At 33.0% G+C, this 13070-nt stretch overlaps 2 protein-coding genes and 1 non-coding gene across 4 annotated transcripts in view; 1 reads left to right on the top strand and 2 right to left on the bottom strand.

The window, feature by feature from the left end:
* Positions 1 to 7901, bottom strand: part of LOC107008071 (structural maintenance of chromosomes protein 5) — a 31248-nt gene extending 23347 nt beyond the window's left edge. The window contains exons 1-12 of one of the 2 annotated variants that reach the window (XM_015206977.2): positions 7656 to 7901; positions 7075 to 7252; positions 6828 to 6981; positions 5529 to 5602; positions 1902 to 2051; positions 1663 to 1767; positions 1394 to 1539; positions 1030 to 1141; positions 785 to 940; positions 438 to 559; positions 211 to 355; positions 71 to 136 (exon numbers count right to left, since the gene is read on the bottom strand). In XM_015206977.2, the coding sequence (XP_015062463.1) occupies positions 71 to 136; positions 211 to 355; positions 438 to 559; positions 785 to 940; positions 1030 to 1141; positions 1394 to 1539; positions 1663 to 1767; positions 1902 to 2051; positions 5529 to 5602; positions 6828 to 6981; positions 7075 to 7252; positions 7656 to 7693 (1446 nt within the window). In that variant the 5' untranslated portion in view covers positions 7694 to 7901. Of the gene's footprint in view, positions 1 to 70; positions 137 to 210; positions 356 to 437; positions 560 to 784; positions 941 to 1029; positions 1142 to 1393; positions 1540 to 1662; positions 1768 to 1901; positions 2052 to 4590; positions 4679 to 5528; positions 5603 to 6827; positions 6982 to 7074; positions 7253 to 7655 lie in introns of those variants that run through there. The other variant, XM_027915252.1, reaches the window with a different exon arrangement.
* Positions 7902 to 10520: 2619 nt separating this feature from the next.
* On the top strand, positions 10521 to 10592 carry TRNAG-UCC. The gene has a single exon. It is a non-coding gene; the product is annotated as a tRNA-Gly (tRNA).
* Positions 10593 to 10701: 109 nt separating this feature from the next.
* On the bottom strand, positions 10702 to 12223 carry LOC107006826. Its single transcript, XM_015205375.1, has 5 exons — positions 11905 to 12223; positions 11756 to 11833; positions 11484 to 11583; positions 11146 to 11288; positions 10702 to 11011 (listed from the first exon to the last, which is right to left on the bottom strand). The coding sequence occupies exons 1-5, from the start codon at positions 12145 to 12147 to the stop codon at positions 10802 to 10804; spliced, it is 774 nt and encodes a 257-aa protein (XP_015060861.1). The 5' UTR covers positions 12148 to 12223; the 3' UTR covers positions 10702 to 10801.
* Positions 12224 to 13070: the final 847 nt, after the last annotated feature.

Raw genomic sequence — 13070 nt, 5'->3', positions numbered from 1 at the left:
GGGGGGGGGGGGGGGTGTTGCAAGAGAGAAATATCTGCTTCGGCCACATATACTAGAATTAGAGAATTACCTTCCATATGTATCCTGGTACATCACCCTCTAGGTAATCTGCATGAATCCGATTGGAAACATTGACCTGAACTTCCATTTCACCAAAGTAGTTAATAACCTTTTGGTCTATAAGTAGTAGCATAAGCATAATTGTATTACCTCAAGAAGAACTGGACCATAGACACGCTTATTAAATTCATGTTGATGCTCCTGAACCCAATTGTAAGCTTCAAATATCTTTTCAGCACCAGAACTCCGTAAAGCTCGTAACCTTTTGTTGTTTGTGTCCTCCATCTCCTTCAATCTGCAGAGGAATGAAAGGATGTGCAAGAATTTACAGTAATTATCGAATGCAAAAAACACAGCAACATAATCCTGATATTTACTTATCAGAGCACTGTCTGAATGTTGTCCTATTCCGATCAAGGGTTCTTTCTATTTCTGATTTCTGAGACCTTAGCTCCCGTGCACCATCTTGCAGCTCCAAAATTTTAGAACCCAAACTATCCTGTAGTTCAACCAGTTCAGCAACAAAATTTTGCATTAGCCAGAGATTAGTTTGTGGTATCTTACATAAAATAAAGCTACAAGACAATAGCTAAAGTAAGGCTTCCTTGAAATTCCATAATTAATGGTCAAATTAGGCATCCTTCGGTACGTAAACTCATGCCTATGGTTGTACTTTAAGCAAGTATGGTACAAGAAGCTACAGCAAAGAAAAAAAGAAGCCTACAATTTTGCCTCTGGGAGGTTCATATGAAGGAAGATTTGCAAGTTCCAATTCGGCAGCACTAAGATCTTCTTGAGCTTTTGAAATTCGACGTTGACGAGATTCTTCTTGCTTCCTCAAGTCTTCCATTTCTTTATATTTTCCATTCACTTGAACATCCTTTTATCATAGAAAAAGTAAAAGCTGAATTGTGTAGAGGAAAAAGAAATAATCAAAATGATTATCTTATTGAGGCTCTGATAGAATACCAAACGGCTATCCTGATCCAGAAGTTTCATACGCTTGTTGGCATTATCACCCAACAAGCCGTTTACTTTTTTGCATTTAGCATCTCGTTCAGCTTTCTCTTGCTTTTTTTCCCTGAGACCAAATTGTTGAATTTAAAGTCAAAACAAGAAATTTAAAAGAAAGAAAAGACGAAAACTCAACTTGAAATGTACTTTTTGATTAGTATCCATTTGAAATATATTGAAAAAGCAGGGCCCTTAAAAAACTGAATTTTTTAATGTCAAGCAATTGCAAAAATTCACGCAATAGAATATGACCTGGTTATTGAAATAAAGATACAAAATCTCTAACTCAATCAACAATTTACACGATAAGCTAGCATACTCTATAGGTTCCATGAGTTCATTCAAATTCTCAGCAGCTTCATCCAGCTTCTTTTTGGCATCTTGCTCTTGCCTTTTAGCTTCCAGAAACTCAGCCTTCTTAGCATCATACTTCAGCCATGGCAATTTCTTTTTCATCGTTTCAGCCTATAAACATAAATAACAGATATTTTTATTTTATTTTACTTTTTAGGGGAGATCAGTAGCATATCCTACAAACCATATTAATTAAAGCTCTCACCAAAGTTTAGGAAGAAGCTCCAAACTCACCTGTCCCAGGAGTTGCTCTCTCTGACGAAGACGTTCCACATCTCGTTCAAGTTGAGAATTGACTTCCTTCAGCTGATCCAATGTCTCTCTGCCGCTCTTCACAGTCTAAAATCAATAATGAAATATTTTCATACAGTTTAAATTGTCAAAAAATAAGGCAAGACGTATTCCTTGTTCACTAATAAATGCTTTGCAGTAAATTTATGAAAGCTTTCACAGATTGGCAAGTAGGAACTTACTCGTTCAGACTTCTTCAGCTCCTCACTTTTGCATATAAGATCGACATGCTGGACTGGTAGCCGAGGATCACCCACAGCTTTTTCAGTCTCTTCAAGTAATTGAACAGGAGTTAACTTTGCAAACTCACAAACCCTGTCTTGAGGTAGAAACTGAGGTCCTCCCCATAGAATAAGCATAAATCAGCAACTAGATTATAAAGACAAGAAAGAAAATCTTACAAGAGGGAAGTAAACTCTTTATTTAGTTTAAGGTCTCAAACTTTTTAAGGAAAATATATATGACTAGTAGAAAGGAAGAGTACCCCTCCGTTCCATTTTAAGTTGACACTATTTCCTTTAGTTTGTTCTAAATAGAATGGCGTATCTCTTTATTAGTAAACAACTTAACTATAAAATTCCATTTACCCTTAATGACACTTTCAGGCCACATAAATTCATGACATTTAAAATCAGAAATTTCAAAAATATTTCATAAATTTAGACGGTGTTTGGATTGGCTTAAAAGTTGGTCAAACCTACTTTTAAGTAGGTTTTTGACTTTTTGAAGTGTTTGACAAATATAAAAATAACTTTAAATAAGTTAGGAAATATTTGGCAAGGTTAAAAATAACTTAATATAAGTATAAAATGACTTAAAATAAGTTTTTTCAAAAAATAGGTATGCCCCTACTTTTATTGTTTGACTTAAAAGTCATTTAACTTTGACTTATTATTTTTTATTTAAAAACTACTTTTTTTAAGTCGATCCAAATGGGTTCTTAGTGCTCAATGAAACAGCGTCACATAAAATGAAATGGAGGGAGTAATTAAGACAATACTAAGATGTCAGGCAGAATAGATCATAACCTTGTCAAATATATTCGGTGCATACCTAAACTTCGCATTGACCTAATTATCCTCCTCAACTTGGTAATTTGATGTCATAACCCCCTGGACACTAACCCCCCATGGATGTGTGACACACGCATTACCACATCGATTTTTTTGTCCATGTGCTTTTTTTAGAATAAAATGTATATTTGTACCTTTCTAAGTTCACTAATGATTTAGATCATCTTTTCAGGGCCGATTCTACCCAAAAAAAATGGAACAATGATATTTTGACTATAATATTTTTTATTTGGCTAAAGATAATGATACTCTAATCAAGGCTAGAAAAAAAAGAAACACACAACTAGAACGAATAATCATTGCATCTAAAGAAGAAATAAATAAAATTTCAACCAAATATTTTACATATTTGACCTGAGAAAAGAAGAGTGTGCAATCGAAATAAATAGTCTTTGCATGAAAAAAGATACACATTTCTTTCTTTTATGTATAAAATACTTGTTTGAACTTCATTAATTTGACTAATATATAGAGAAATACAATTTTTTTAAACCAGTAACTTGTATATTCCTCGAAAGTCAAAAGTCAATACTAAAACTGTACTGGTCAATATTTACAACATGTACTAAAATTCTACGAATCCTACTATATTTTATTAAATTGAGTCTAGTACATCAATTATGGAGATATATTTTAAAATAACCACTTGGAAGCTGATTATTTCGATTTTTCTTCCCTCCCATGTGCCTTATAGAGAGTGCATTCGCGCTTTTTGCCACATCAGGTCTAGGGAGGTCAAGGATAAATCAAATTACCAAGTTCACGGGACTAATTAGGCCAAAGCAAAGTTTAGGTGCGCACAAAATAGAACTCGACAAGTTTAGGGGGTCCTGATTTATTCTGCCAAGATGTTATGTTTGAAGAGCTAGAGGTAAAGAAAAAGAGGCAAGTAGATAAAAAGTAAATCTTCTACAACAAAGTCAACATAGACCAGTAGGTGAAAAATGTAAAAAAAACGATAATGAAGAATTTTATGAATATATCGATGGTCTTCCACCATACATACTTCTGCTCATGGCACAAAATGGTGACCAGATAAGACATCAAATAAGAGGCTTTGTGTAGAGCAAATTGGAAGAACTCTAAGCACTCAGTACAACATCTACTTAAGGTCCAAGAGCAAAGTACATGATGTGGTTGGATAAAGAAGGTGCTTCCTAGACCTAAACCTTAAGATTCCCCTAAGTCATGAGAGCAAAACAGTGCAACTGGACCATATTTGCATGCGGCATAAGAATATAATTCACATAAAAATTGTCACATGCATGAAACTTCCAGAGCTAACTTTGGTTCAGAACAACCATGATCTGCCAACCCAAATAGTTTGAGAATATAATAAAAGCCACTAGCAAAACCAAGTGTGATAGTTTTTGTTAAGTTTCTTTTTCGTGTAAATCCAAACATATAGATGATGAGGTTAAGCTCATAAATCCAATTACTACCATACGAGACTATAGGAATTCCAGGTCCACAAAATGTACATAGTCCGCACCAGGACTTGAGGGAGCATAGTTGTTTTAGTCCTCTACATTATACATGCACAGGCTCCATCTTATTGCTGTATCAGTAGACCATTTACTGTTCACTTAATAAAAAAACAAAGCAACTATGATATGCCATACCATTCTATTTAAATATTCTTACATGTGCATTTGAATGGAACGTGTTTACGATTTCATTTTCCAGAATTTTTGGTTTCACATTTGCATAGCATGTGTTATTAAGAAAATCAGAATAGTAGATTATAACATATTAAGTAAAAACCAGCAGACCACAGTATCAAGTGCTGGATTCTTACTGGATATGGAGGGGATGGACATGGGGATCTTTCAGAAGGTAAGCAATCCATCAGCATCAGTCATGAGACATACAGTTCAGGAGGTGCACTGTAGGGGAGCTATGAACTAGTTTAGCCAGGAAACTAATTGATTTTAATCTCTATCCTTAGTATGCTTAGTTGAATGTTATTGATATGTTGAGATAAGAGAGTTGAAGACTAAGGTTTGGGACTGACCAGTCTTGAGTATCTTGTGATGTACATATTCTCTTTGGCAAAAAAATGTTTATTATACCAAATGAAAATATATATAGTAAAAGTCATTCTACGAGAAAAAGAATTTCTCAAGTGTTAATAGTGAACTAACTAATAATCCAACTGGATTACTATAGAACTTCACATTTTGTAAAAACAAATAAATTGACAAATTGAAACATTATCCAATTATTTGGAAAACATCTAGGTTTGCTAGACTTATCAACAGAAGTGTTGGTGACATACAACCAAAGAAACTGGCTAAGTGGTCACTATATATCAAAAATGTAACATTAAGACAATAAAAAATCATCAGCAAGATAATATCCACATGCTACATCATCAAAATCTTTTCTTCTTCTAAATAAGTAGCAAAAATTATCTTTCAATGGGAATTCTCAAAAAATAACTGGTGATCAGTATTTAAATTAGGGGAAATTCCTTAAAACTCCCATTTCACAAACATTCCCATCATGCAAGAAGGGAAGAATTTTCAATAACGGGTTACAGGAGTTGAGCAAACATGGTTTTCAGGAGTTACAGGAGTTAATGTGTTCAGAGTTCAGATTTTAGAGGTCCTACTGGTGTGTTTTACTTTTTTCATTTTTTGGGGAGAAAGGGATAGATTAGGGTGCGGATATGTAGGTTCCACTGATGTTTTAGCAACATGGCATATTCGTCATCTATGCAGACATAGAACTCACTTGAGTTAAATTGTTGACTTGGATATTGAACCTTTGAATCATATCAGTTACGTTCTTCTTTGGCACAGCTTTTCCTGAAACAGAAAAACAAACCATGTAACTACTGCTAAAAGTATCCCACATTAATTTACATTTTCTTTCAACTATTTTAACAATGTCCTGCTGACCCCAAAAAGGTTGAGCTGTGAGACATGATTTTACAGAAAGCAAAGCAAGAACCTACTTATATTCAAAGAACTTCAACCAAACATTTTTTATGAAGAGAACTTCAACCAAACATTTTTTATGAAGAGAACTTCAACCAAACATATGTAGGAAGTTCGAGTTGAGGAACAGAAAATGCTTTAAGATGATGAGCAAAAAAATTCAACAGGGAACAGAAACAGATTAATTTGAGTGGGAGGTGCAGAAGCTGGTCATCAAACATCCTCCAGTATATATAACAGGTAGTAGGAAAAAAAATAATTGTGTTCCATAGCCGGTTTCTGAGGACTAGATTACAACAAATAGAGTTAAAAATAGAAAATAAACAATTAAATATGCTTCCCTGTTCAGCTCAAAAAGCACTATTGGAAAATTTGATTAAAGCAATATAGACAAATGCAAACCAACAACATCAAAGTGACAACTTCTGGTCTTCCTCCTAAAGTACCACTAGGACCAAAGTAACAACCTTTCAGTCTCCTTCCTGAAAAAATACTGCCAAAGCTTTGAACTAATTACAAGTCATTCATTCATTACCAGAAGCAAGACAAATTCCAACTTCATAAACATGAAACATAACATTTCAATGAAAGAGGGCCAAAATCGCAAACAATATTCACCATGTGTTCCATACAAGATGCAACAACTTGAACCTAATTACAGAAGAATATCCATATTCAACATAACTTAAACTGAGAAGAATTCTGGTATGAATCTTAGCCTTCTAAGCAAAGATCACAATGAAAGAGGAGATCGGGATAGAATAATAAGAGCTGAAAAAGGATAGAAAAGTAAACATGCACAAGCTCCTAAATTTAAAATTTGAAATTTGACAATCAAAAGATGAAAAATTTTCAGACCTGGAATATGGATAATTCATCTTGGAAATATTGAGAAAATTCCAAGTAATAGAAGTCTTCGATTCACTTGTATGGATAACACAAGAAGTCATCCACTTAAAACATTAATCTATAACATATTATGTCGTGAAAAGAGTAAAACAGATCTGAAGGACTTGTATCATTCAAGTCCTCACAAAAATAGAGTTGAACAGTCAATAAATTGAAGCATTTGTTATAAATAACGATTTTTTACCATTAAAAATCCACTCAGACTTGTTCCGCGTATCTATTTTTCGCAAAATAGTTAACTGGTCCTCTTTGGTTTCCCCTCTCAAGGAAATCTTGATGTAACCTGATTCTTCCCCGCGTTTCACAAATGCTCCAATACTAGAAGCCCTCCCCAAAAGCTGCAGTTTTACACAATTTGCATCTCAATTATTAAAAGTTCATCCCTGAAATTCACAAGTAATAATTTTTTGATTCCTTCAACTTCTTCTGACCTGAGGCTCACCACCAAGGCCGAGTGCTATTGCACAAACTAGAGAACTCTTTCCAGAGCCATTTGGTCCAATTACAAGATTTAATCGGGAGCCTGGTTTGCATGTCAACTTGCTGAATGTCATGAAGTTATGAAGCTCAATCTCAGTTATGTTTCCTGGCATATAATCATCTTCGCCCCTACACATTATAACACAAATATGCAAAATAAGCATCCTAAACAATGAAACCAGTATTCCAATTCAACTCACTAAAAAATATCAAAGCCACAAAGAGTTAGGATCCTTTTGAAACTTAGCAAAACGAACCTCCTACCAGCTTTGTTGGTGGAAATCATCAGTTTAACAAGTAAACAGAAATATAACCAGATATATCAGTAAAACGCTTTTTGGAATTGGTTTTACATATATTCAAGTGAAATTATACAACAAAAGGATGAATAAACCCTAACTTTTCCTAATAATATAATACGCCTTATTTTTTGCAGAAAAATACCTTAAAAAAAGAAAAGAAGTTATCGATCACAAAAAAAAGAGAGAAAGGTCAAAACTTGTATGCAGTGTAAGTGACACGTTTGTAGTACCTGGTGATTTTGGGGCGTTTTGCCCGACGTTCCGACATTGAAGTACACGTTAAGGAATGAAGGGAAGGAAATTAGAGAAAATTCTCGGCGCAAATTCCACAATTAGAAAGCTCTCCTAGGGTTTTCCTCGCCGGAGAAAAAACTCGCCGGCGACTAGCGAAAGAGAGTGGAGAGGAGAAGCTGCTGTGATATGCGAAAGATGATTTTGGCGCCAAAAGAGACTTGGGGAAACGTGTGACCAATGCTACTAGATGCGTCTCTGTATACTCTTCTGGGACCCAAATACTCCTGCGTGTCGAAAGGTTATTGGAGGCTTTTTATAAAGAAATCTTTTTGTGAAGAAGTTGAACTAAACTAAAAAAGTTTTTTTAAGTTATATTTTGGCATATATTTTATTACGAGAGAAAAATAAATATTTGATGGTGCAAGTCCCTAAAATTGATATTAAAAATATTGAAAGATCAAATTTTAAAAGTTAATAAATATTTTAAAATCTATTCTAAAATTTATCATCAAATGCCAACTAAATTTGAACTTTACTTTTCGATTTTTTTTTTCTCTAGAGGTATAAACCTAATAAAAATGTTAATAGAACACTTAAGAAGTTTTATAATTCAAACTTTATTTTTGTGAAATTGTTAGTAGTAGTAAATATGTTTCCCAAATGTAACTTATTATTTTGAGAGATATCTTGGAAAAAAAAATTACTATTTACTTTGATAGATATTTAAAATATCCATGACAAAAAAAAGTACTTTGAGATTGTGTTAAAAGCGAAATTAACACAGCATCATCTTTTTACTTGTTTTAGAAGAAGCTTTGATAAAAATATTTAATGACAGACTAGGCTTGTTATGATAGGTATTAGGTAGGACATTCGCAGAATAGTCTAGTGGACCTTCGTATTTGTATCGGATTGTATTATAAATTATTCTACTTAGTTTTTTGTCATCTAGTCTTATACTCAACATAAAACAATATATTAAATTCCTCTGACCATTGATCATCCTTATGTGGCATTAATATAGATGAGTTGGCAAGAGAGTATAGTCACACGCCTACAAAGGCAAGTGAACATGATATTTGAAATTTCAACTTTTACTTTAAAGTTATTAAAACTATTTAAAAAAAAATTAAAAAGAAAAAAAACTCCATCTTCTTCCCCACACTACCTCCATCTTCTTTTCCACATTACTTTTTTTCCAATCATTCCAACTCCAATCTATTTTTCTTTTTTATCCACACCCTATTCTTATTTATCTTCATTTTTTTTTTTCACTTCTTTCTACTTTCCCTCACCCATCCCTATTTTTTTCCTCTTCAATCATCATTTTCCCTCTTTTTTCCCTCCCATATCTGAATTTCTATTTTTTTTTTGCCTTTCCTTGCTCCTTTTCAATTTTTTTTATTACCCTAAATAAAAAATGAAATTGGAAAAAAATTGAACATAATAAGCAAAGAAAAATCATAAATTAGTGGAGTTGTTGATATCTCTAATGAGTAACTTGACCTCTTTTGTTGTCAAAATTATTCTTGCATTTGTAAGCAATTTGGGGTGTGAAATAGTAGTTAGCATTGGATTATGAAAAGTTTGGTTAGATCTGGTTGTTAGGTGGTTTGGTTGTTGTTATTGTAGTTGTTAGATGACTTAGGTTGTTGTTACTTTGATCTCGCCGGTAAAAATGGCGATGACGCCGGCAAAAATGGACGCCGCCGTAAGAAATGGAGACGACGCAATGGCTCCATCATTTCTCCGGCATCGACGAGATCTACCTTGTTCTGACCAGTTTGTATTGCTATCCACGCCGGAGAATCGAAAATGCTATATTGGGTTTTACAATTGGAATCTAATGGGTTTTACGACGCCGGCTTGGTGGTGAAATAGTTAAAATAGGGAGGATTAGAAATGTCAATAATAAATTAAAATGGCACTAGCGGGGAGTGAAGTAGTTTCATAACTTCATCAGATTGCTGGATTGTGAAAAAATCGAAGAAGAAAAAAATGGGGATATCGAGATGGTGGAGTTTTGACAGTGATGGTGGGTTAGGGAGGGTGGAGGAAAGGTGTACAAAAATAATAATTTTATTTTATTTGATAAAATAATTTTTTTTTAAATTTGTCTTTTATTTAATATTTTTACTAATAATTAAAAAATTATTATGAAGAAAATTATGACTTGGCATTAATATATATGACATGGATATAACATGTCATTTATATAAGGGAGAGTGAGATACACACATGGTCAGAAGGATTTGAAAATCTCATTTTGGTTAAGTTGAGGAGTCCAGATAACAAAAAGCTAAGTAGAAGAGTCCATAATACAATCCGATACAAGTACGAGGGCCCACCAGACTATTCTGCCTAGGATATTTTCAAGTATGAATTACAACATAAACCTAGACTGAATTAAGTCATAAAAAAACATTTTGTTTTTATCTTTCATATAATTTTTTTTAAAAAATAACAAGGATTAATAATAAAAGAGGTGTGGAAAGTAAATTCCTCTAATATTCTAATATCATATTAATCTCATCTGCTATATTTGATATGTTTTAAAAAATCACTTACACTCCCATGTACTAATCACAACTTATCAATTTATTATTAATTTTCTTAATGTCTGAAATTGATTTCAATATCAATAACGAAAATTAATTACGCCATAGAAGATAATACATCTCGCACTTTTTTCATCATATTATTATGAAAGGAATCAATTAATAAATTTATTCCTAAGATTGCTAATTTGTTTTCTTTTCCGCTTTAATTAACCATAAGTTTCTTCACATTGTGCCGAACCTATAACTTTCTGTGACATAAGTTTTAGTTATATAAGAAACAGCATGATTTCATAACAAACAGCGTCTGTAGTCCAACGGTTAGGATAATTGCCTTCCAAGCAATAGACCCGGGTTCGACTCCCGGCAGACGCAGCATTCCTTTTTTTTTTTCCGAAATATCGAATATTATGTTCTTTTATCCAATCTATGGTAAAATTTAGTTGCTGGTATATTCACTTTTAGTGAACACTGTTGTGCTATATGAGGCAGAGAAGCAATCGGTTTTCAGAATTTTATTCAAAAGTCTGATGAACTTGGCTATACATGTATCACAATTCACAGGTATGGTACATGTCAACGTTTTATTCTGACTTGTGCAAAGCATGAAGAATATACAAGGAAGCAGACGAGAGGAAAATACACACAGAGTAGCTCAATAGATCAGTACCAGTGGCTATAGGGACCATTTTGCTCCTCTCGAACATCTTAACTAAAAGGATCATAACAATTACATGTCCAACTTTGGTTTTTAGTTCATCAAGCGAACTGATTTTCATCCATTTTGGCCTCTCCTGCATAGCACCATCAACTGAATATTTAAACGAAAGAACTAAACACATAACTCTATATATATATATTAGTTTATGAATAAGGCAATAATATATATACTGGAAGTATAAGAAGGAGGATCCAGGCTGCACTATACCTTCAGAGCAAACATCCCAAACAAGGAAGAATGCTTGAGGGCACGGTCGGCAGTTGGACTCCCATCAGCAGAGAAATCAGTGATAAACAATCCATACAAGCCCATCCCGAATATGAACATCACAGTCCCAGCAAGATAAACATCTGCATTAAAAGGAAGACAAACTCAGGAGCATTAAAAGAATATTAAAATTTTTAGATGTAAACAATGAGGTATTATATCGCCCTGATTGGCACTCTAATACAGTTCTCATCTCGAAATCAAAAAATCTACAATCATTGAATGTCTCCCCTCACTGAGGTACCTCTTCTAAGATTTTTAGCATGATGAAAACTCACCTATAGCTTCAACCAACCGCAGAACCATCTGTCCTGTGTGAATTCCTTTGACACAGTTCGTCCAATAAACCTTGTAAGCCTCAATAATGTAGATACAACCCTACGAAATGAAATTTAACTGTATTACACTTGATAAACTATAGACAGAAAATCAATGTTTTACACCTAATTTTTTTTTTATTCGAAACTTATGAGTTTTGAGATTTTAATTTACTAATTCAATGCATTTCTTAAGACAAATACACAAAAGTTCATATCAAATGAGAAATTACATTGAGGAAGCAGAGGAGAGAGCCAGCCAATGAACCTCCAATAGCAAGGAACGCCAGAAAGCGGAAATCAAATATCGCCTGTTTCAAATTTCGATATCAATTTATGTTCATATTAACAACGAGTAGTAATACATCAAAATTTTTTGTACCCTTTCAACAGTTGACTCAGTGTTCTGAACAAATCGAACAAGTCCATTTTTAGAAGGCTCAACAAAGGGCACTACTGGTGATGTTAGTACAGTACTTCCACTTGATGTGGATGACGAAGATGATTCAGGCATAGCTGATGCGGATGCAGATGATGCGCGTATAACAGGCAATTTTCTGTAATTTGTTCGAGTTTGAAGGTTAGATATATGAAATGATAGTGAAACAGAGGTTAATGCCGCCATTGAAGCTTATCAGAAAAAGAATAAAATTTGAAATAGTTTTGTGAAGAAGATTATTAAAGAGCAAGAGATACCACATGGTTTGTTTGGGACCAGCAGGCTCTAATTTGGCGCCTATATGAGTCCAAACAGAAAAAAAGGACAATTCTATTACTTTCTCCTTTCTCCGTTCATTTTTAATTGTCATAATTTTTATTTTTAGAGTCGAACTATAAAAAAATATTTTAATATTTATTCTTTAATTATATTAATATACAAAAAATTGTAATTTATAATACTTTTCGTATAATTTGATTTAATTTTAAAAATTAATTAAACTGTCTTTCAAAAAACGTGATATGATAAATAAAAATGAAATAGGATGTAACTTTTATTTCACGTTTTTTTGTATAGGCTCCCTCTAAAGTCTATATCAATTGAATAAATTGTGGTGTTGAATATCAATGTGTTATGAATAGTATCATTAATAATGTTGATAGTAGTAATATTTATATTAGTTGGGCTAAATTTAAACAAAATAAAATTTCCTTCAACTTGATAAGGATTTATTGCATATTTAGACTTTATGTTAGCCTAACGTAAATGCACTCACTTTTAGGTGCATGGTTCGAAAGAGAAATTGAAATCTCATCGTTCGTTTTTAATATACATTATATATTTTATTTCTATTATTTTATTAGATAAAATGATTATTTATTTTAACTACCTGTTGTTCTTTTTCGAATTAAATTCGTAAAACATTTCGTTGAAATTTTCTTTTTTTTTCTTTAGATGTAATGATTATTTGTTTTATAACATGCACTCTTTTCTTTTTAACATATATATATAATCCTTAAAAAGTCATATAAATAAGAAAAAATCATGTGGCAGCGTAAACTTCTATTAATTGTCAATGTTTTTTTGTGTGGGGGTGGGGGTGGGGGGGA

This window comes from Solanum pennellii, chromosome 1 (genome assembly GCF_001406875.1).
Source record: "Solanum pennellii chromosome 1, SPENNV200".
Classification (NCBI taxonomy): domain Eukaryota; kingdom Viridiplantae; phylum Streptophyta; class Magnoliopsida; order Solanales; family Solanaceae; genus Solanum; species Solanum pennellii.
This window is presented reverse-complemented; position numbering and strand designations above follow the sequence as displayed.